Source organism: Atractosteus spatula, chromosome 20 (genome assembly GCF_055471065.1).
Source record: "Atractosteus spatula isolate fAtrSpa1 chromosome 20, fAtrSpa1.hap1, whole genome shotgun sequence".
NCBI classification, from domain to species: Eukaryota; Metazoa; Chordata; class Actinopteri; order Semionotiformes; family Lepisosteidae; genus Atractosteus; species Atractosteus spatula.
In genome coordinates, this window is record NC_142725.1 from 6,496,270 (window position 1) to 6,518,119 (window position 21,850).

The following is a 21,850-nucleotide window of genomic DNA, read 5'->3' on the forward strand; positions in this document are numbered from 1 at the left end:
GAAACCGGAAGCACGTTGGTAGAGGCAGCGTTTGGAGTCAGTATGGTGAGAGTACGCAGGTAAGTAAATAATCACAGAATAGTTTTAAATGATTAATATTTGTGTTTCATCAAATGTGTGACTGAAAGTGGAAAGAAGAAGAGAAAGGATAGTGTAAACCCTTAAACCTATAGTTTCTGCTGAAGTGAAGTGAAGGCATTTAGTTTTTTAAAAGCCTCTATGGCAGGCACACTGTCGCTGTGTAAACGTGAAATAATTTAGTAGACATAATGCCTTGCACAATGTTTCTTTTCGACCTGAAGTACGAGTGTTTCGTTTAGGCACTCAGTGTTTGTGTTGCTTGTATACAAAAAGCCTGACGCCAGACGTACAGCACTAAAAAGATCTGAAGGCTGGACTGGTAGGGTCATAAGGTACTGGTTTGATGTCGTAGAAGAGGCTGTGTTGTAAAGAATGCTAATTGCAATATAACGTTATACAAAGATATATCCTCGAATTTGTCCTTGTCAGCATCATTTTAACAGTTGTTTAAGTAGTAAGTGCAGGGTTTGTTACATTGCACTGTCTTCTGTAGTGGGTCATTTTCCGGTTAATGAATATTGACCTGTTTCCCAACCTATTGAGGAATTAAGGTGCTGTTATCGACGTTATTCATCTTAATTGTATCTTTGTAGTTAACTGAATTCCCGAATAGAATGCTTAATTAGCACACGAGAGGCCCGAAATGGAAAGTACTGAAAGATGAAAAGTTTTTCTTGATAAGGTCCATTTGTAGTCCTCTGTGATGCAGTTTGTACAGTACCTGAGGTGAGAGCGCATCCTCCTCGTTTCCTGAAGCCATTTCTACACAGGCAGTGGTGACTATTTTTAAAGATGTGCAGGCAGCGATTAAACAGGCGTTTGTGGGGACTGTGAGAACACTCTCTTTCTGTAGCATACGTCATTTAGTGCATCCATATTTTTTAATACTGGTGTGTAAAGGTGAAGTGAGGTACATACTGTAAGTGTGTTAACTTGTGGGAGATGTCTTTCAGCTGATATGATGTAAATGATCATACTGTAAATCTTACAATTTCTCATCTTCTGTTTCTTTCCAAATTCAGGGCAGTACGTCCTAAGAAGACTAAGAAGCAGGAGCAGTATGACAGCGATGACCCTGCAGCCTACAGGAACATGCCTGTCCCTGACAAGGTACACAGACACAGAGGACAGGGCCTCACAGTGGCTCTACACTAACTCGCAGTGTAGAGTCTGCAGACCCCTGAGCCTCACCCAGAATAGCTGCGGTCAGCTTCAGCAGCAGGGCTGAGGGGGTTGTCCCAGACGGGGAGGCTCTGAGTCAGGAAGGGTTCAGATTGTGTTGAGCTGTGCTGCAGTACACCCGGCGATCTGGTGCTGATGTGAATACAGACAGTATCTGCTCTGAATACGACAGAGATGTGGACACCTCCAATGTGCAAATGGTTTTCTCAGGCAGACAGTGCCATTTCTGTAAAGAATTAAATGGATGGATATGGGCCAGTGAAACTAGGACCAAGGGGGTGTATTTTGAGGGAACAACTTCATTTTCCTATTCATTACATATCATTTATTATACATTTAGCTTTGCCAGTTATTTTTCCCCTTGTATCCACAAGTTAACAATAACTAGCTAATTACTCTGCCTTTCTTGGGATCTCTGTGTTCTTCTGTGCATTGAAGGCTGTAATGAGCCACTCTGGAACTCAGAAACATGCTTATATATGAAATAAAAATCCTCATTAGCTTTCTTCCTGAAATAACCGAAATTTTTAAATGTCTGTGTTTACTGGAGTATGCAGATGTCTGTACAAAGTGAAAAGTGAATTGACACTTTTTATAGTTGTGTGATATGTTTCACTCACTGATTTCTATATTAATTCTTAATCTTCAGACCATGCATGAGAGAGAAAATGTTAGAGGTGTGCACTAATCCACTAATCCTGCACTAATCCTTTCAACAATTTAAAAAATGTAGCTGGTTGATCTGAATCAGAATATAGTTTGGTATATGAATCCTGCCCTGTCAGAGATATTTGTAATGTACTGGAATACTGCTTATTTCTATCATGTTTTGTGTGATGTTCAATGTTCATTTGTTGTCAAATTCTGATGCATTAAAATCAGAATCCTTTCTTACACAAAGGGGTGCTGGAGTCTGGAACACCCTACTCAGTCGTGCTATCAAAGCTGATATTCTGGCTGTTCTCAGGAATGGCTACAGGAGATTAATTGCTTACACTTATATAGTGCTTTTCTGGACACTCCACTCCAAGCGCTTTACAGGTAATGGGGACTCCCCTCCACCACCACCAGTGTGCAGCCCCACCTGGATCATTACATCATTAAGCTACTGTCAACTTAACAATCTTTACAGGCTAAATCACTTCCTCTTGTTTGTATCCTTTCTTATGTTCTTAAGTTGTGAAAGACTAAAATCATTTTATTAATGTGGATTTGTGTATTGCAAGACAAAACTGATAGTAGATGAGTAGTTGACTAAATAGCGAATATGTATTAAGAAAGAAACTCTAATAAAAGATTTATTTACAAATGCACAGTCTTTGAGTTAAACTGGTAAGTGTCTGAGATTAGTGATTCCCTGCTGGACATGTTCTGAGTAATATATTTGCAAAGAATCCATAAACATTTCTCACTGTCACTATTTATCAGTTTATACAGTATATCAGTACATCAGTCCATTGCCTTTAAAAATAATTGAACATTTTTTTTTATTGTATTAAAACTGCACAAATTTATAAGCCATTTTCTTGTATAGTTAATTATTCTACAGATGTTTTATCCACTAGAAGGTATGGAGGCAGAGTCACAAAAGGCTCTCAGTTTTAAGTCTCATACAAACAATGAGTTTCGGTAATAGGACTGAGGTGTAACTCTGTTACTCCAGTAATAGTGAGGACGCTGTTGGAGGTGCCTTGTGAGAGAGGATTGGTGTGCAGAGTAACAATGACACTGGTGTCCAGACAGTCAATGCTGGGCTGATTGAGTCCAGCGCTGGAAGGTTTAACTATAATTCTTGCTCTTTCCACAGAACTCTTCTGAGTTTTTCCAGGATGAGGTGGATGAATTTCACAATGAGAAGATTGAGGTGAGTGTCGCTGCAGACAGACCAAAACTGCACCCATCAGATAATCACACAGCATAGAAGCTGCCCTGGTTAAAGTCACTAACAACCTTATGGCTTCTAATTCCAGTTCTCTATCCATCAATATTCTTTTAGACTTCAGGGCTTGTTTGACACTTAACCGTGAAATTTTAATTTCTCATCTTGAGACTGTGTTAGGAGTTTCTGACACTGCTCTTAAATGGTTCAACTCTTATCTAACTGATTACTAATACTTTGCCTCTTATAGGTTTCAGTTCTGAAGTTTGGTTCATTAAATCCTGTGTTCCTCAGGGCTTGATACTAGACTATTCGGTATTTACATGTTGCCAAATGGTCAGCTATTAAGATCACATAGTCTGAACTATCATTTCTATGCTGATGGTACTCAACTCTATCTTAATACTAATCCTGACACCTAAGTCTGGACAACACATTCATCTTCTCTAGAATTGATTAAAATGCCCTATTTTCTAGGGTATCTAAATCCACACTTCACTATATCCAGAATTCGGCAGGCAGAATCCTGACCGGTCGAGTGCAACTGTTCACATTACTCCTATCCTGGAGTCCTTGCACTGGCTTCCTATCAGGTTTTGGGTCGACCTCAAAATCCTCATGCTCACCTATGAGGCTCAGCATGGCTTGGCACCTCTGTACCTGTCTGATTTATTATTGTCCTACTTCCCACCTCGCAACCTTTCTTTGTCTGACTCTGGTCTCCTCTTTGTCCCCCAAGCCCGTCTACATACTATGGCTGACAGTGCCTTCTCCTGCTACATCCCAAAGCTCTGGAGTTCTATCCCCAATATTAGAGAAACATCTACCCTGAGTGTTTTCAAATCCAGACTCAGAACCTGCTTCAGCAAGGCTTTTACTTTATTGATGCCTGTGTCTGCTCCTTTGCATTTTCTACCACACTCCAAGCCCTTGTTTTTTTATTGTTCTAACTCTTCTCCATTTTTTTTCTTACTGTGAAGCTATTTGAGAAGCTAATTGTAAATGCGCTATATAAAATAGTTTATTATTTATCAGTTAACCGCTGCATTCAGTCCCTCCAGACATCTGTTTTGGACTTTTAGTCAAAAGCGTTCAGTTCATTTGTGGTAACTACATTTACCCACAGTTCGTAAAAAATAGAAGCTGTGATTCATATATGGATTTAGCAGAAATTAATTAATAGTCTTTGATGAGTTCTGGAAGAAGTTTTCATAGAAGTAATTGGAAAAAGTGCTTTGAAAAAGTTTGTAACTGTGTTGAAAGGCCAGACATGAGGGTGTGTGGAGAAAGAGCACTGAACTGCAAGTGTCGGTCGCCTCCAGTCAGATCCGCTCCAAGCAGCTCTGTGTGCATCAGTTCATTGTGCTGTTTTATCTAATAGAGAATAATCAATAAATAAGTTGATATTGTTTCTGGGGGAAGTTACACAGGACAAGGTAAGTCATGTCCAGAAGCTGGAAAATGAAGTCCTTGTGCTGAGGTGAATTGTCTCTTCCTGTACCCCAGACTTTCCTGGTTAGCATTGCCCTCTGACACAGACACACTGCACCCTGCCTTTGAGTTCAAGTGCTTAGTTTTCCTCAGTCTGGACTGGAGCTGGATCCTCTTCAATAGACCAGCTCCTGCGGTTTATTTGATGTGCAGTAGTGTTCACTTGTGGTTGATTTGCACAATCCTGTTCAAGCAACTTGCTGACACCATCAGTTATCTTTATTTTCTTTGCTGCAGCTTATGGGAAAAAGTAAGACAGAGGTGTGATTCAAATTTAAATATACTAGATTATTAGTTTAAGATTGATGTCAGGTTGGCATTTTCTCAGCTTCTCTTTAAGTCCTATCTAATCTGTGTCTTGTTGAATCTTCTGTTTCATGCCTGTGAAATGATCACATGATGTGAATTCATCGGTGAAAATAACTGTTATTCAAATAACTCGGTTGTGCTGACTTATAGCAAGATATTGAAAGATATAGCAAGATACTGAGCTGGGTTTTAAAACTGAAGTCAGTTTTAGGAGTTCAGGTTAACCGACTGAAAAAAAGTATGATTAGAGTCAGGGCAGATTGGGGTTTGTATCTTTATTTTACAACAAATCTAGAAATCGGTGTGAGTGACCGCTGTGGGGAGAGTGACCACAGCTCTGCTCCACCAGTGTGAGAGTGACCCTCCCCCTCTGCCCCCAGCACAGTGCTGACATCATCTTCCTCCCCTCTGCTCTGCAGAAGCTGATGGCTCGTGGGGTCCAGGAAGACAGCGATCAGGAGGACATTGCCGACGAGGTGAGGAGCCTGTAGACGCCAGACGTTCAATTATTGTGCAGGAAATAGGAAGGAATCTGTTTGTCTGTCTATGGATGAAGTATATTTTACAGTAGTTCAGGTGGGCAGCTGCGTCAGCATGTGTAGGCTGCAAAGGAGCAAGTAAAGGTGTATTCCATGCTGGAAAAAAAAGAAGAAAGAAAACACAATGTTTCGGCCGTGGAGCCTTCTTCAGGTGTGAGCGGTGTGAGGCGTGTGGTCTCACACCTGAAGATGGCTCCATGGCCGAAACGTTGTGTTTTCTTTCTTCTTTTTTTTCAGCATGGAATTAACCTATTACTTGTTCCTTATTTTACAGTAACATCTGTTACCCTTCTACATCCATGGGATACGGAGGGTGCTGTTTTTAAGCAAATATGTCGGTTAAAGAAGCGTTTCTCCACAATGTTCATAAGTATTCTGTAGATCAAAATTATTTGGTACCTTAGAAGTATTTTAAGACATTGTTCTGTACTTGATAGTCACGTATAGACCACTTGAAGTCTCTTACAGAGAGGCAGGTGTGGTTTTATACACTGTTCGCTTTTCTGGGCTTCACTGTAACTGATAAATTACTTAGAAATGAACATTTGCAAAGGACCACTATGCACTGTTTTGTGTTTATATAGTTGTATATTACAGCTCCTCTACTGCCTTCAAAAAACAGTTTATCTGAATGCTCCAAGTTTGTTTTATGCAAAGTACAGTATATCCCTGTTTTATAAGATCTGTTTCCTGGACCTTGATGTTGTATATCATCAATGTTAAATTTCTTCAACACAATTGCACTTTTCTCCTTTTTCAAGGCACTTTATAATGTTCAGGTTTCGGGTGATGGTTAATAGCACACATTTACTTTTCTCTCCTCTGCTTGGTGTTAGCAAGCATAAGTGCATACTATTGGCAGCATTTGAAAGCATCACAACTCGGAAGACACAAGATGTGCAAATGATTTGAAATTGCTAGAAAATGCTGTACATAAGGTGCTGGTTTGCAAGATGTTTGGATTCTGAAAGTTCTAATGTTAATACACATTTACATAGCTTTTAATGTATTTTCCTCTCTTTACTAGAATATCTGCACTATTTTCAACAAGTATCTTTGGTTTGGTTTCTGTCCAGCACCAGCGATGCACATCATTAACAAATCCATAGCTGTTATTAAAAACGCTGTTTAAAGTTGTTCTTCATTCATTCAGATCTCACGTAATAAGTCCTGCCGATGTATTTGGTGTGTGGACTTCTGTATTTGGAACATAAATAACTGGGCTGCTCACCAGTCGGTTAGATGCCGCTATGTAGCCTGTTAGACTCCTTTGTGGTCAGCAGTGACGGCCCACAGACAGGGAGGTCTCTAGCTCAGCATGTTGGAGATGTGTTTCCTGGGCGGGTGGCACTGAATGTAGACTTTATAGAACTGGGGATCCTGTCTCTCGACCTCGGGGCCTGCTTATGTGTACACAGCCTGGCATTTTACTAGAGCTGTGCGAGTGAAGTACCCTGCTCCAGGGTCCCGCCTGCCATGTGAACCCCCAGCCACGGCTCCACACTGCTTCCCGTGGAGCAGGATTGAGGGATTCCCTCTTGTCTGCCTGATCCGCAGGAGGAGGTGATGGGTCTGGAGCTGTCCGAGTCGGAGGAAGAGGGGGATGAAGAGGAGGAGGAGACGGATATGGAGAGTGACCTGGAAGGGAGGAAGGAGGAAGGTGAGTGAGGACGTGCATGGTGAGTGCGATCACTTTCCACATGAGGGCCGCTTCAAAGAGGAGTTTCCACTGGAGACCCTCCGGCTCATAGCTCCATCGGACTGGATCTACTTCCCTGGCAGAGAGGTTCAGAATCCCAGAATCACTAACAAAACTAACTTAAGTATTCTAGTGTGCCTGTGGATGAGAGCGACATTTTGAATTAACATTGGACAGCAATACGTACTGCAATATCGGATAAGCCAGAGGAACTGAAAATGGTTATGGAGTAAGAACGGGACTGAACATTGTTGTGGAAACAGCGTGTTGTCACTTATGTGCTATAGTCCAGCTTGTCTTTGTCTGAAAACAGCAGATGCCAGAACCACGGGTGCAAATAAGCTAGATAAAAAACGCTCTTAAAAAGAACAGAATTATTAACAGTAAGACCCTCCTGGACTGAATTGATCTTTCCCCCCTCCTGTGGGGATGCTCTCACAGGCATCTTTGAAAGCAAGGCCTGCTGGGAGTGCTCTACCTGCCAGCTCCTGTACGCTGACCTGCACCCTCCTTCCTGCAGAAGGGAGGGGATTGCCCACCTGCTACTGCTCTTCTCTCCATGTTGAATTAGGCATCTTCAGGCTCTCCCTTCCCATCTGACAGCTCCAGCCCCCTCTGGGGGTTCACCTCCCTACCTGTGTTCTTTAGGGGTGACCACTCTCTCTCCATCTGCTCCTGGGGCTCCTCTCCTCTCCTCCTAGCCTCCAGGGTTGCCTTGAGGGCACTGGTTCGGGGCCAAGTCACTCCTGTCAGCACCTCCCTCTGTTTGCCCCCATACAGATTATATTTGTCCCGTCTTCTCTAACTGACTCCTAATTATCTTCCCAATTTGAGGTTTGGAGCAGACTTTTCTTAGAGCTCTTGTTTAGATGTCCCCTGAGAGGCTACACACCAGTGCCTAATTCCACATGAGTCGTCTTTAATTAAGGACACAGTTTTACACGAAAGACCATGGTGCTGTCTGAGCATCCAGCTCCTCATGGACAAGGTGTCGCCCCCCTTCGGTCCCTGCTGGAACGTCAACTTGCCGCAGCGTGTAGCGACAACGTTTCAGTGTGTCTGAGAAGCACACCTTCATCATGCAACTGCAAGGCTGACATCAGTCTCTGTACGATGTCTGTCTTTTTCCAGGTCCTGTGGTAAAGTGGAAGTTCACTACCTCAGCACTGGTATTCATAAAAATACCAGCTAGTATTTCATTCATAAGAACTTAGTTTGTTACATCGCTTTGTTTAGATTTCTTACATTTTATGTTAATTTTTTTATAGTCCTGGACAGCCTTTCTTTCCATACCACTATTTTACATGTGACCTGTGCGTTTATACAAATACAACAGGGGTTTTTTCCGGACATTGTCCTGACAGGGCAGAGTACGTTTTCTCCGAATAATCCCATAGGAGCAGTGTGGCAGTAATGATAACTGTGATAATACCTGTAGTCGTATCGTATCGTTACTTAACACTTGACTTTCTATGCAAATATGTATATTTTTTGTTCCTGTTGTTTTTTTCTTCTGTCCAACACTACTGCTGTAAAACAGCTCAGTGTAATACAGGATATTCTTCGAGCTCAATTTCACTCTCATTTTCAGGCCTTCCCAATGAGATGGCCTGGGGCCTGAGGAAGAAGCTGTATTACGACACCGACTACGTAACTACCAGTAAGTTTTTGCCTCATCAGCCTTGTGTCCTCTGGCAGCTCAGCCTCGTCTTTTTCCAGTGTCGATTTTTAAGAACTCAACTCTCCGTTTCACTGTAGTGTTTGAATATTGTCTTACTCTATCAAATAACATGGGCTGCCTAAAAAGCCTGTTTTAGGTTGATATTCTCTGCAGTTTTGGCACACAAAATGAGCAGCGCCTTCACAGGAAAAAAAAATTAAATATACCTAAATGGTAACAAATAAAATCTGGACAATCTATTTGGTAACGTCATTGGTCAGCGGAGATTTCCATAAGTCATCGGCAGTCTGTGATTATGGGAGATCCATAATTTAAAAAATGATTTCCTGGAGCGTCTCGGTTTGTATAGTCTCAGGCTAACTGTTGCCAGCTGTTGAAACAGTTCATAAATTGACAGTGCAGAGCCAGGAGTGCCTGTGGTTTGTGAGTGCTAGCCATTCAGAAATCGCTCCCAACTCACATAACTAGCCAGCTGGGCAGCTGTTGTTCACTGGCTTTATCAAGTAAGGTGTAAAAGAGAACCAAAAGCTGTGCTGTGCTATGGATATCGTTGGACAGCATCTCGGTGTGGAGCGTGCACTGTGAGAGAAGATGTGCACAGCCTGGCAGGGTGCTTTTCAGAGAACGAATGTTCCTGATCCTGATCTCTCGTGTGTGAGTACAAGAGCTGTAACAGTGAGACACGTTGCCAAGGATTTGGCAGTCCTGTACTCCCGAGTGGCTCAAACAATAAAGGCTCTCCCCGTGACTGCAGTGTGAAACGGAATGGCCCAGATGTCAGGGGTTGAAGCGGAGCTGCGACTGGGACTGCCCAAGGGCCAGCACGCAGGCAGCAGAGTGCCACCAGGGGTGATTTAATTGGTCGGGGCTCTCTTTGGCTCTCAGCAAAACATGGGAATCCATCACCTTCCCAGGCACGTGCTGGGAAGACGTGATGTAAGTGAGAGGCACACTGCTCCTGCAGGCAGGGTGGGTGGCTCTGATAGGAGGGCGGGTAGGAGGAACATGTCTGCGCGTCATCCTTCTCCCCACGCAGAGCTGAGACATAATTGGCGATTCCACACTGGACGGGCATAAAGTGAAAGCTACTTTCCTTGAGTTGATCTAAGTGTTTAACTGAGGGAAACACAAAGGCAGTTTAACTGACGTGACTCTGACTTCAGACAAAAATAGCAGTGTCTCTAGAAACAACCTGACTGTTGTCTCCGCAGAGGGGAAGCCTCAAGAGGAGCTCGAGGCAGAGGAGGAAGAGGAAGAGGAGGAAGCCAAGAACATCCAGAAGCGGCTTATGGAAAACTTGCGAGAGGAGGACTATGACCTGCACCTCCTTCAGGTACCTGCAGGGGGCGCTGAGAACCAGCCCGTCAACACAGGCCAAGAGCAGCACATTGCTGTCGCTGTCATCCACAGCCCCACTGCCTGGCACTGGGGAACCAAGGCTCAGTCTAAAACAAGCCTCTTACAAATAGAGAACAGTGCATTCCAAGCAGTTATGGAGTCTTGGCACAATTTTTGCACATTTTGCTTATGTCCTTTTAGCATTGCATGGTCATCTCTTCCTCAGATGAGGAACCTGCAAAGCTCCTGTAGGTCTCTGTTGGGGGAAATCAATGCAAACTTTTGGCTTTCATTTCCACTACAAGAGCCAGTCATTCTGCCGTGCTTACCTTCCCTCGTTCTTCCCGCACTTTCTGACTCCCGGTTGGGTCTCTCCCGGGGCTGTTGTGACAGGAGTTCGCCACGGAGCAGGAGGAGGCGAAGGCCCCGGAGAAAGAGGGCAAGATCGTCAAGGACCTGGCGAAGATGTCCCAGAAGGAGAAGCTGAAGCTGCTGAAGAAAGAGTCCCCCGAACTCCTGGAGCTCATCCAGGACTTCAAGGCCAAGGTGAGGAGTCGACCCCACGCAGGGGCTCCCGCCGGGCCTAGAGCAGCGCCCCAGTCCAGGCCCGGCGGTTCGGTCAGGGTGCTTGGTCATGGTCTGCAGGCAGGCTGAATGTGGGCTGTACTGCGACGGAAAGGCCTTGATCATTTTTGGGAATCTGACTGGGAGGTGAGAAGAAGTATAAACACAATGTTCAGCTTGCTCACGGAAACAGACATTAATATTACCCCACAGGCTAGAAGGGCCAAATAGCTTCCTGTTTTTTGGATCTTTTCTTACATTCATTAGTGCCCAACTTCCTGCCTTTTCTCTTTCACTAGAAATGCATGTGTGTGTCACTCCATGTAGAATGAGGTTTCCCTGTATTGATGTGAAGTATTATTACATGCACAAGAACACCATTTACCCAAGTCCAGCAGCCTGACGTTTCCTGAGGCCCATTCACTGGAATCCCATCAGGAAAGGCTTGGATGAGATTCCCGGCTCAAGAACTTGTACCAGTCAAAGCAAAATGTATTGAAAGTGTCAATTTTCAGAAATGCTTAATTCTTAATCGGAGCCATTTAGCAGTGTGCGGGATTGATGCAGCCCTACAATCCACAGGATCCCTGCTGTACAACGGTGCTCTTCCCCTGCCATAGGATGAGTACTGGAGACCCCTGGTCTTCCTGCTCTGACAGTAGAGCTGCTGTGGGGATTACTGCAGACCCCTGGTCTTCCTGCTTTTCTGTGGGATGAGTACTGGAGACCCCTGGTTTTCCTGCTCTGCTGTGGGATGAGTACTGGAGACCCCTGGTCTTCCTGCTCTGCTGTGGGATGAGTACTGGAGACCCCTGGTCTTCCTGCTCTGCTGTGGGATGAGTACTGGAGACCCCTGGTCTTCCTGCTCTGCTGTGGGATGAGTACTGGAGACCCCTGGTCTTCCTGCTCTGCTGTGGGATGAGTACTGGAGACCCCTGGTCTTCCTGCTTTTCTGTGGGATGAGTACTGGAGACCCCTGGTCTTCCTGCTCTGCTGTGGGATGAGTACTGGAGGCCCCTGGTCTTCCTGCTCTGCTGTGGGATGAGTACTGGAGACCCCTGGTCTTCCTGCTCTGACAGTAGAGCTCCTTATAGTGATTCTGAGCTGCTGTGTCCGTTCTGTGCAGCTGGCGGAGCTGAAGGACGAGGTGCAGCCCCTGGTGCAGATGGTGAAGGATGGGAAGATTCCTGAAGGGAAGGTGAGACACTCACTGTGTGCTTCATCAGGTTTTTGCTGGATACTGCCGGTGCTGTGATTAGGTCTGATTTACAACACAGGGCCTGCGACAGGGAGCAAGGTAGTAAATGTTGCATGCTGCAAGTAAGATAATTAACGATGATTACAATGGTGTAACCTTAATACACCTCTCTCACCGGATTTCCCCTCTTCATGGTGGGATAATTCTGTTTTTACTTTTATTCTCCTGCCTCCGGCAGTATTTCTCCTCCCTCTCGCACTCCCTGCAAATCACAAACTGTCCTGCATGAGGAGGCTTTTCAGGAATTGTGACAGAAGCAGGTCACCCTGAATCCACAGTGATAGTCCAAGTGGAAAGAGCAGCAGGAGAGCCCAGTAAGGATGTGTACAGGACATGAAGAATGGAGCAGCGTGGGAGCAGTAGTGCACAACGCTCTTCATCCTGACTGAAGATCACGCCCGTCCATGTTTTTAGACTGTATTAGACCTGTGCACATGGGGTCGTTCCCCACTGAGAGCTCCTGTGCTTTCAGAGCTGCATCTTTTAGTCCTTCACAGGATGATCAGAATACCTTAATACTTTACAGGAGAACTGTCTTAACAGGAAACATGACCAGGACAAAAACCATGATTGTATTAAAAAAAGTGTTGCATTCACTCTACATTCACAGAAAAACATCTTTCTCTACCTCTTTCTCCGCAGGGTGCCGAGTACCTCAGGACCAAACAGCAGCTCTATCTGAAGTGAGTTTCTAAATACCAGGCTTCTGCTCCTAAATCTGTTACAGTACCTCTGTGCGTCATCTCCACTGTGCTGGGCAGTGTCCTGCTGCTCTTCCTGCTTCCAGAGTGTCACCGCAGATAAAAACAGGGATCCCCTCGTCGCCTCTTGCGTGATGCACAAATACAGATTCAATTTTCATTTTTTTTTACTGTATCTTAAAAATTAGCAAAGCCTTATATCCTGTAGGTGATTGGGGTGTAATTAATTCTAAGCATCTGAAATGCACACAGTAGTGTATTCCTGCTGCAGGTCTTCACTCCAGTCTTCTAATACCTAGTCATTCTGTTACGCTCTACAGCAAAGGATATTCAGATCATCTCTTTGTAAGGAAAACACTTTTAAACCTTGTTTATTAATATGGTGGATATCAGTTGCATCGTTCAGACAAGATATTCATCTTCACAGTTGTTTTCGATCAGGTGGGGTTGGTTGAATATCCCTAGCAGTAATGAGAGAGAAACCATTTCCCCGCTGACCACAGTTCTCACATCGCTTGTTGAAGTGGTGAGGGTGTCGGTCAATGTCTTTGTCTTTGGGTTTTTTTTTCATTAGTTATTGCACCAACATCAGCTTCTACCTGGTCCTGAAGGCGAAGAGAATTCCTGCACACAACCACCCTGTGATCGAGAGACTGGTCACCTTCAGGAACGTGAGTCTTACCCAAAGCCTGCAAAAACTCAGATCGTCTTGCAGGGCTTTCACGGCGTAGATCCATCTCTGCTGTGCACCACAGTGTCACACTGTTGTCATGCTTTGATGTGCAGGGCTGAGACTCTACTAATGATTATAATCTTCAGTATTTTCATATTATTAATATCTTTTCCTTCGATGTATCCTTCCCTGACTTAATATGGAGGCGACTCGATGGGACAGTGGTTGGCATTGCAGCTTCGCCTGTCTTTAATTCCTGGTCTGGGGTGTCGTTTGAGTTCAGAATCTCTGCCCCTTAACCCACCCCCCCATTTTGAATTGTCTCTGGGGTTCACTTCCCTCTCCTTGTCTCCAACAATTTGCAGTCACCTCCAGCTGGCACTGTCTGACCTTGTCACTGTGGGCTCTCTTGCCTAAAAGAACGGATCGAGCTCCATGCTTGCGCTTTTCTTCTTTCCCTCTGCAGTGGGGTGTAGTGAAGGCACCCCCTACGTATTTAGCTCTCTTGGTATAGCCATCCAGACCCAGTGGTCACCAGTGCATCCTGGATTCAATTCCTGGGGTGCTGTCTGTGTGGAGTATGTATGTCCCCCCTGTGTTTGCGTGGGCTTCCTCTGGGTGCTCCTGTTTCCTCCCACATTGCAAAGACCTTGGCTTCTGGTGAAATTGCAATCGACTGGCGTCCCGTCCAGGGTGTATCCTGCCATGCGCCAGTTCCTTTTTTGGATAAGCTCTGGCACCCCCGTGGCCCTGAATTGGCAGAAGCAGTTAGAAAAGGGGCAGGTGGCTCAATGTGATTCAGGCTCAGTACAGCGGATGCTGGTCGTGTGTCTCCCGCAGCTGATCAATGACCTGGGTCCTGTGGATGCCAGGGTGTCCTCAGAGCTGCGCCGGCTCCTGTCCGAGTCTGAGAAGGGCAGGACTGTCAGCAAGCCTTCAGAGAACAAGCAGCCCACTGGCATCAGCAAGAAGGTGAGGCCCCCCACACACCTGGGGAGCTGGTGTTGCTGCTGGACAAGTACACTGTGGGCGTTTTTCATGAGAAGGACTTACAAAAGCACAGCAGACTTGATTGTTATCTATGGGGGGTAACGTTACCATTATTTTTTGTTTTCCACTTCTCAAACTTTGCATTTATTTCTACAAGCACTCTTAACAGGTAGGTCCTTCCTCACCCTACAACATGATCCAAAACAATTGCAGATACAGAACACCCTACAGAACAGTTCTCCAGTTCTTTATTGGGCATTTAAAATACCTCGCATCTGGTACAAACATCGTAATTTATCAGTTCAGCGGTTCTAAATAGAGGAGTGCTTCAATAATGTAAATTCTGTGGTAGAAATATCGCTGCAGGATTTTATTATTATCCGTCAATAATACAGCTTTGTTTCACACAATGTCAGCTGATGGCTAGATACATTTCACTTATGGTTGTGAGCATTGAACTTTGTGTTCCCTTTTCAGTTATCTTCTTAGTTTAATATTAATAAACATTTAATAGATGGCTGTTGAATTGTTGTGAAGTTTTAATTTTCTCCTTTTGACTTCCCTTAGTCCTTAGTGTAGGTGGTGTGCTGATTTAGCTTTCTTGTTATCAAGATATTTAGGCAGTAGATCTGTGGTCAGTTTGTCTTAAGCGGGTTTAATGACTGTTCCTGTGCCTCTTTGAACTCCTGTTACTGCTATGGCAACAGTGCACAGACATAGGTGTTGATTGCATTGTATCAGTTTATTGTGTGGCACTGTTAGTTCTGCATCGGTTCCAGTTCTTTAAGGGTTATTCTGAAATGGTACCTCTTAGTGCAGAGTTAATACCTGTTCCTATTATTGAATTTTCTTGTTAAAAGCTCAGATTCAGGTTCAAATGGTTCAAAGAGTTTATCAGCCTCTGTAATTTAGAGCTTGGGTGTAATGGAAAATATGGAAAATAGCAGAGGCCAGGATTGATTTTACAGTTCTCATTTACTGAAGTAAAAGAGAACTTGACCACAGGTTTCTCACACTGTCACAGTGCTGGTAACCACCAGATTCATTACCAGCCTGGTTAGCAATCTTCTTATCTGATTCTAGTCCTCTCTCCCATGTCTGTGTGTGCGCTGTTGCATGCTTGCTCCTGTCCACCCCTCTGTGTGTGCATGTGCATGCATGCTTGCTCCTGTCCACCCCTCTGTGCGTGTGCGTGCCTGCTTGCTCCTGTCCACCCCTCTGTGCGTGTGCGTGCCTGCTTGCTCCTGTCCACCCCTCTGTGCGTGTGCGTGCCTGCTTGCTCCTGTCCACCCCTCTGTGCGTGTGCGTGCCTGCTTGCTCCTGTCCACCCCTCTGTGCGTGTGCGTGCCTGCTTGCTCCTGTCCACCCCTCTGTGCGTGTGCGTGCCTGCTTGCTCCTGTCCACCCCTCTGTGCGTGTGCGTGCCTGCTTGCTCCTGTCCACCCCTCTGTGCGTGTGCGTGCCTGCTTGCTCCTGTCCACCCCTCTGTGCGTGTGCGTGCATGCTTGCTCCTGTCCACCCCTCTGTGCGTGTGCGTGCATGCTTGCTCCTGTCCACCCCTCTGTGCGTGTGCGTGCCTGCTTGCTCCTGTCCACCCCTCTGTGCGTGTGCGTGCCTGCTTGCTCCTGTCCACCCCTCTGTGCGTGTGCGTGCCTGCTTGCTCCTGTCCACCCCTCTGTGCGTGTGCGTGCCTGCTTGCTCCTGTCCACCGCTCTGTGCGTGTGCGTGCCTGCTTGCTCCTGTCCACCGCTCTGTGCGTGTGCGTGCCTGCTTGCTCCTGTCCACCCCTCTGTGCGTGTGCGTGCCTGCTTGCTCCTGTCCACCCCTCTGTGTGTGTGTATCAGGGGCCCCGGCGCACCCAACTGCAGCCGGCTGGAGACTCTGGCTCTGACATGGACGAACAGGAGGCCCTGCGGTTCTACAGGCAGATGGAGGAGAGGCTGAAACTGAAGAGGAAGAAGCAGACGGAGGACTCCGAGGAGGGGTGAGCGGGGTCAGGGGACAAGGAGGGAATAAGAAGCCACATTTAAAAAAAAGCAGTGTTCCTCACTGATTGGCACCCTTGCAGACTCGGTGACTTTTCAAGGCTTCCTCTGTGGGGCTCTTTACTTCTGCAGAGTCCTGCTCCCTTAGGGGGGAGGCTTGGGAGTTTAGTAGCACCAGTGTTTCATTTGAAAAAATAACAAAGATTGAAAATCGTGGAAAAGGTGGAGTTCAGATAAAAATTTCATACTCAAAAAAACATGCATGCTTGATAAGTGGTCATTTTTGCAAGTAGAAAACCTATTGTATATGTCAAGTTAATTGACTGCTGCAGTTAAAATCACACACAAGAGCTACAGTCGGTTGTCGGCAAGTGCTGGTGGAAACAAATAAAATCCAGCCTGTAAGTGAAGGTCAGAAAGAGGAACAACTAATCATATCAGAGAATAATACCATCTTCTTATCTTTTTCTTTTTTTAGACCCGTGCCAGAGGAGGAAGAGGAGCTGGATGCAGAGGCGAAGAGAGCCATCACTTACCAGGTGAGCTGGGAGTGGAGAGATTCAGTCTCTGTGAGCACACTTCATCATGCAGAGAGTAATAGGCAGATTGACCAAAACCCCTGATCCGAGCGTCTTCACACCAGTGAAATTTCTGGTTGAAAAACCATCTGAGACGCGTTAATCTGCAGTTCTGCTTTTCCCTGAACCTTAAGTGTGTTTGGCATTTCAACACTGTTTCACTTCACCGTGACCTAACACCTGACTGAACTTTTTGGGTTCTTCAGATCTAGAATTTGGGGGCACTGGCTCAGGTCTCTGGCCGTTCCCCCCCCTGTGTCCACGTCTGACAGCCCGTGTGTTTTGTGCTCTGCAGATGGCTAAGAATAAAGGCCTCACGCCGAAGAGGAAGAAGATTGATCGGAATCCGAGAGTCAAGCACCGAGAGAAGTTCAGACGGGCCAAGATCCGCAGGAGAGGCCAGGTAAGTCCCAGGAGTGGCAGGACTGGTGAAGAGTTGTCTAAATGAGCACGGATCTGGAGGAGGTTTAGGCCCATACTCTGGCAGTAGGTTCTGTCCTTCAGTCGTTTTTTAATTTATAATGACTTTTACAAGTCCTCTTTGTAAACATTAAGCATACGGTTGTTTAGTTTGTAACGCTTTTATTATCATCATTTTTTTATGGGGTGTATCTCATCACATCTTTCAGCATTGTAGGAAGTTGAAGAATCTCAAAGTCGAGGTTACTGGCCGATAGTGCATGCTTGTTGCACAAAAAACATCTAAAAAAACACGCCAGCAGAAGAGAAAAAAAAATCATTCCAGTGAACACAAGGGCTAAACAAGGCATTGCTCAAGACTTTTTGAACTTTAGCTGTAAGAGGATAAAGAACAGGAACTGAGCACTCTTTCATCAGGGCAAGGTAGCGCTGAGATGGATTATGAAACGAGTAGGCAGCCGCATCAGCATGTGTAGGCTGCAGAGGAACAGTTTCATTTCTTCCTGAAGGGTGAAGAAGAAAAAGAAACGTAGTGTTTTTTTTCCTTTACCTTTCAGCATGGAACGAACCCGTTCATTATGAAAACTAGCATTTATTAATACTTTCCCTCAGGACCCACATACACCGACCAGCTGAAAACGGTCATTTCTCAACGTAATCATTGTTGAAGACGTGCAAGTGCAGATTACAAAAAGAGAACTTGAGCATGTTGTTGTTCCAGGTTCGGGAAGTTCGCAGAGAGGAGCAGAGATACGGGGGAGAGCTGTCTGGCATCCGTGCTGGAGTCAAGAAGAGTGTCAAGCTCAAGTAGAGGACGAAGCGGCTGTGTTCTTGTGCAGAACGGAGACAGAGAGGACGCAGGGCAGTCATCGTGTTCAGAATGGAGGGACGAACCCATAGCCTTCCAGCAAAGGACAGAAATCTCATTCACCATAAGAATCCTTGTCATCTTGCACTCATAGTGTGACTACGGCTGTTAAGGTTTTTCGTAAGGTAATTTGAAGAAGTATGAACTGTTTTAAAGTGTACAGCTTAGTTTGAGATATGTTTATATGCAGTTTTTGCTAATGTTTAATAAAATGGAAGTATGAGAATACACTCTGTAAACTCAGTGGAGCAGAAGGCCTTTCCAGGTTAGAACCCTACTGCTGTCAAATAAAACCATTTCAAGGTTTGAAATTGTTTAATTATATTTCTCACTTTTACTAGTCACATGCCATGGGTCATCTAACAATCTTAAAAATTTTAGTATGGTTCTCTTAACTAATGAATAGTACAATCCACTGATTTGATTTTTATTAATGTATTCTTCATACATCCGAATGTACAGCCAACTTGTTTTTAATTAACATTGTACTATTTTTTGACAGTTTAACTACTCTTATGATCACGTTTTAACAGTAAGGCTTCCCAGTTAATGGCCCACTGAACAATACCTCTTAATCCAAAGCCACATTGCTTTGGTCTGAGCCCCAGTCATTTATTATTAAAGGTATTATATAGCATCTTCTTAATTCTTACAGTTCCTCCTGTCTGCATTACTTTATCTCCTTATTGTTCCACAGTCACTGATGAATCTCATCTCCTGGATCACAAACACCCTTATGACCCTTCCTGTAAACACTCTTCCAAAATATGTGCATCGGCCAGGACGTCCCCATCATAGTAATACTGTCAACAGTAATACGTCACCATAGCTGTCATCAGGCAATCTTACAGATCACAGTGAAAAACTCTTCTGTACAGAAATACTGTTTACATTGCATTAAATGGCTGACGTTTTCAGTCTAACTTGTTTCCCTAATGTTTCCAGTGTGACAGGTGTATTTAACATCTTATTCCAACACAGTTAACTTAAAAATGACCATGTTCACAACAAAAATGTTTTGTCAGGATTTTATCAAATGCATGAAGTCCACCTTTTCATGTAGAAACTACATTTTTCATCATGTGATATAGTACTAATTAGAACTGATATTTTTTTAATTGGATTTAATTTAGTTTAAATAAAACCTACTCTTTCACTGTTTACTGGGCATGATGGAATCTCGGTTTGAAAGCATACGGAGCTGTTTTTAATTTTCTTTTTTTACTTTAAGTATTAGAATGGACAAAGGGAAAAGAGAATTAAACAGTTACTTTAGAAGCAATGTGTGCTCAGGTTGGGTCTCCTGGTTTCATATCATGGGGATTAGCTTCTCCTTTGCTAAATTTTTCACTGTACACACAGCTGAACAGCTGAAATTGAGGCTACCTCATTTTCTAATGTTACGAATGCATACAACAGCATATTGCTTATGGATTAGTAGGCAACTGTTTGTGCAAATAGTCAAATGTTTCTTCATTCTTCTTAGCATTATTATAATTCCAAAGAGGCCAACTGTTTGGTGGAACTAGACTGAGCCTATGTGCACAAAATATTATTAGATCCTCTCGGTAACCTTAGGAATGGATATAGCTTTAGATCAGGCTTCAAAACTAGTCCAGCCAAAGGCTTTAGTCACAAGTCATAAGACCTAAAAAAGCCTCCTGGATGGAAGTATGTTTTTCCTGCTGTACAGTTTTTGAAACTGAAATTCCACAATCCAATACTGCCTGCCTGCACACATTTTTGAAATCCACATTTTTACATATTGGCTTTCTCTTCAAAATGAAAGGAGCACAGACAAAACTGTTCAACCCAACTGAACAACAAAACATTTTCTTAACCCGCACTCACACAGGATCATTCAGTTCAGAAACGTAGCTGTTGGCCCTGTTCCATTTTGCAATCAAGAGCTGGCATCGGCTTCACTTACAAATCTATTGCTCCTAGAAATGTCTGACACCAGAGGAGAGATTTGCTTTCTCCACTCCATTGCAAGACTCTGGCCCACAGCTTTAACTCCTGTTTTAATCTGAAACCTAAGGAGATTAGATTAGCACTGGAAATCAATGATTTGCTCTAGCCCTGCAGGGGAACAGTCTGGGATGTACAAGTGTGGCACCAGAGACCAGTCCGGCGCAACCCCCCCCCCCTCGTCTCAGCCCTGCTGCGCGATGAAGCTGGTGTGGGCGGCGGTCAGGTTGGAGACGATCCTCTCCTCGATTTCCACCTCCATCCGCGCCTCCTCCTCGGACAGGCCCAGCTCGGTCTGCGAGTCCGGCGTGACCACCACCACGTAGCCGCGCCGCGTGTCCAGCACGTTGGCCACCACGGCCTGGTGGCGGTAGGTCTCCAGCGCGCGGCGGGCCCGCACCAGCAGGATGGAGGGGTCGGTCTCCAGCTTGAAGGAGATGACGAAGGCACTGGGGGCCCAGTCCTTCACAAGCGGGGACAGCATCTTGGGCACCATCTTCATGCTGATCTGCAGGACAGGACGTAATAATAATAATTGCTTACACTCATATAGCGCTTTTCTGGACACTCCACTCAAAGCGATTTACAGGTAATGGGGTCTCCCCTCCACCACCACTGTGCAGCCCCACCTGGATGATGGGACGGCAGCCATAGTGCGCCAGAACGCTCCCCACACACCAGCTATCAGTGGGAAGGAGAGCAGAGTAATGAAGCCAGTTCAGAGATGGGGATTATTAGGAGGCCATGATTGGTAAGGGCCAATGGGAATTTTGGCCAGGACGCCAGGGCTACACCCCTACTCTTTTTGAGAAACGCCCTGGGATTTTTAATGACCACAGAGAGTCAGGACCTCGGTTTTACGTCTCATCCGAAGGACGGCGCCTGTTTACAGTATAGATTCCCCATCACTATACTGGGGCATTAGGACCCACACAGACCGCAAGGTGAGCGCCCCCTGCTGGCCCCACTAACACCTCTTCCAGCAGCAACCTTAGTTTTTCCCAGGAGGTCTCCCATCCAGGTACTGACCAGGATCACACCTGCTGAGCTCCAGTGGGCTGCCAGCTGTGAGCTGCAGAGTGATATGGCTGCTGGCTATATGTTCTTAGACTGGGCTTCCACATTCTCGTCTTTATTTAACAAAGACATAGCTCTCTTTTTGAGATGCACTCATTGCCTCTTTACTAGATCTCAGTGTAACAAAATGTATTCACTGCCCTGTAGGTGTTGGATGCTTATTATTAACCATAACAATGTGACCAGCTGTTATTCTTGTGCACTGTACTGTATACAGTACATCACATGCAAAGAGCTCTGTCAAGACTGCTCATTCAACGTTGGGTGAAAATTCACAACCATATGCAAATATATCAGCAAACTGTAGGACTGAAATGAGATTTAAATTGTCTGTGGGATTCGTAATAGGTGACATCTGTAACCTTTAGTTGGGGTTTTAATTAAAACAAGACACTCAGCAGCTGTGATGTGAAGTGAAAAGCAGCTCACCTTCTTGTTATTAGAAAAGGTTTAATCTGGGAAGGTTTGGTTAAAATCAAGTTTAAACTGACATCATCTGACAGTATCTTCTGAGGGCTGTCTTATAAAAGGTTTACACACTTCCTTGTGGCTTTTCCACCAACATTA

At 45.0% G+C, this 21,850-nt stretch overlaps 2 protein-coding genes across 3 annotated transcripts in view; one reads left to right on the forward strand and one right to left on the reverse strand.

The window, feature by feature from the left end:
- utp3 (UTP3 small subunit processome component) lies at window positions 1–18,539 on the forward strand. Its single transcript, XM_088937942.1, has 16 exons — window positions 1–59; window positions 1,104–1,191; window positions 3,071–3,127; window positions 5,362–5,418; window positions 7,039–7,141; window positions 8,772–8,840; window positions 10,073–10,194; window positions 10,593–10,745; window positions 11,890–11,961; window positions 12,664–12,704; window positions 13,297–13,393; window positions 14,236–14,367; window positions 16,229–16,368; window positions 16,848–16,908; window positions 17,243–17,350; window positions 18,089–18,539. Exons 1-16 carry the CDS (start codon window positions 43–45, stop codon window positions 18,176–18,178), a joined length of 1,407 nt encoding a protein of 468 aa, XP_088794068.1. The 5' UTR covers window positions 1–42; the 3' UTR covers window positions 18,179–18,539.
- The window catches only part of ppcs (phosphopantothenoylcysteine synthetase), a 6,121-nt gene continuing 2,802 nt past the window's right edge, over window positions 18,532–21,850 (reverse strand). For both annotated transcript variants that reach the window (XM_088937944.1, XM_088937943.1), the window contains exon 4: window positions 18,532–20,714. In XM_088937944.1, the coding sequence (XP_088794070.1) occupies window positions 20,391–20,714 (324 nt within the window). In that variant the 3' untranslated portion in view covers window positions 18,532–20,390. The remainder of the gene's footprint in view (window positions 20,715–21,850) is intronic.

Excerpts from the sequence above, each read along its gene's own strand:
- utp3 (XM_088937942.1), top strand. Across the intron at positions 16,909-17,242 it reads AGAGAGCCATCACTTACCAG|ATGGCTAAGAATAAAGGCCT; the intron begins GTGAGCTGGGAG and ends TGTGCTCTGCAG. Across the intron at positions 17,351-18,088 it reads AGATCCGCAGGAGAGGCCAG|GTTCGGGAAGTTCGCAGAGA; the intron begins GTAAGTCCCAGG and ends TTGTTGTTCCAG.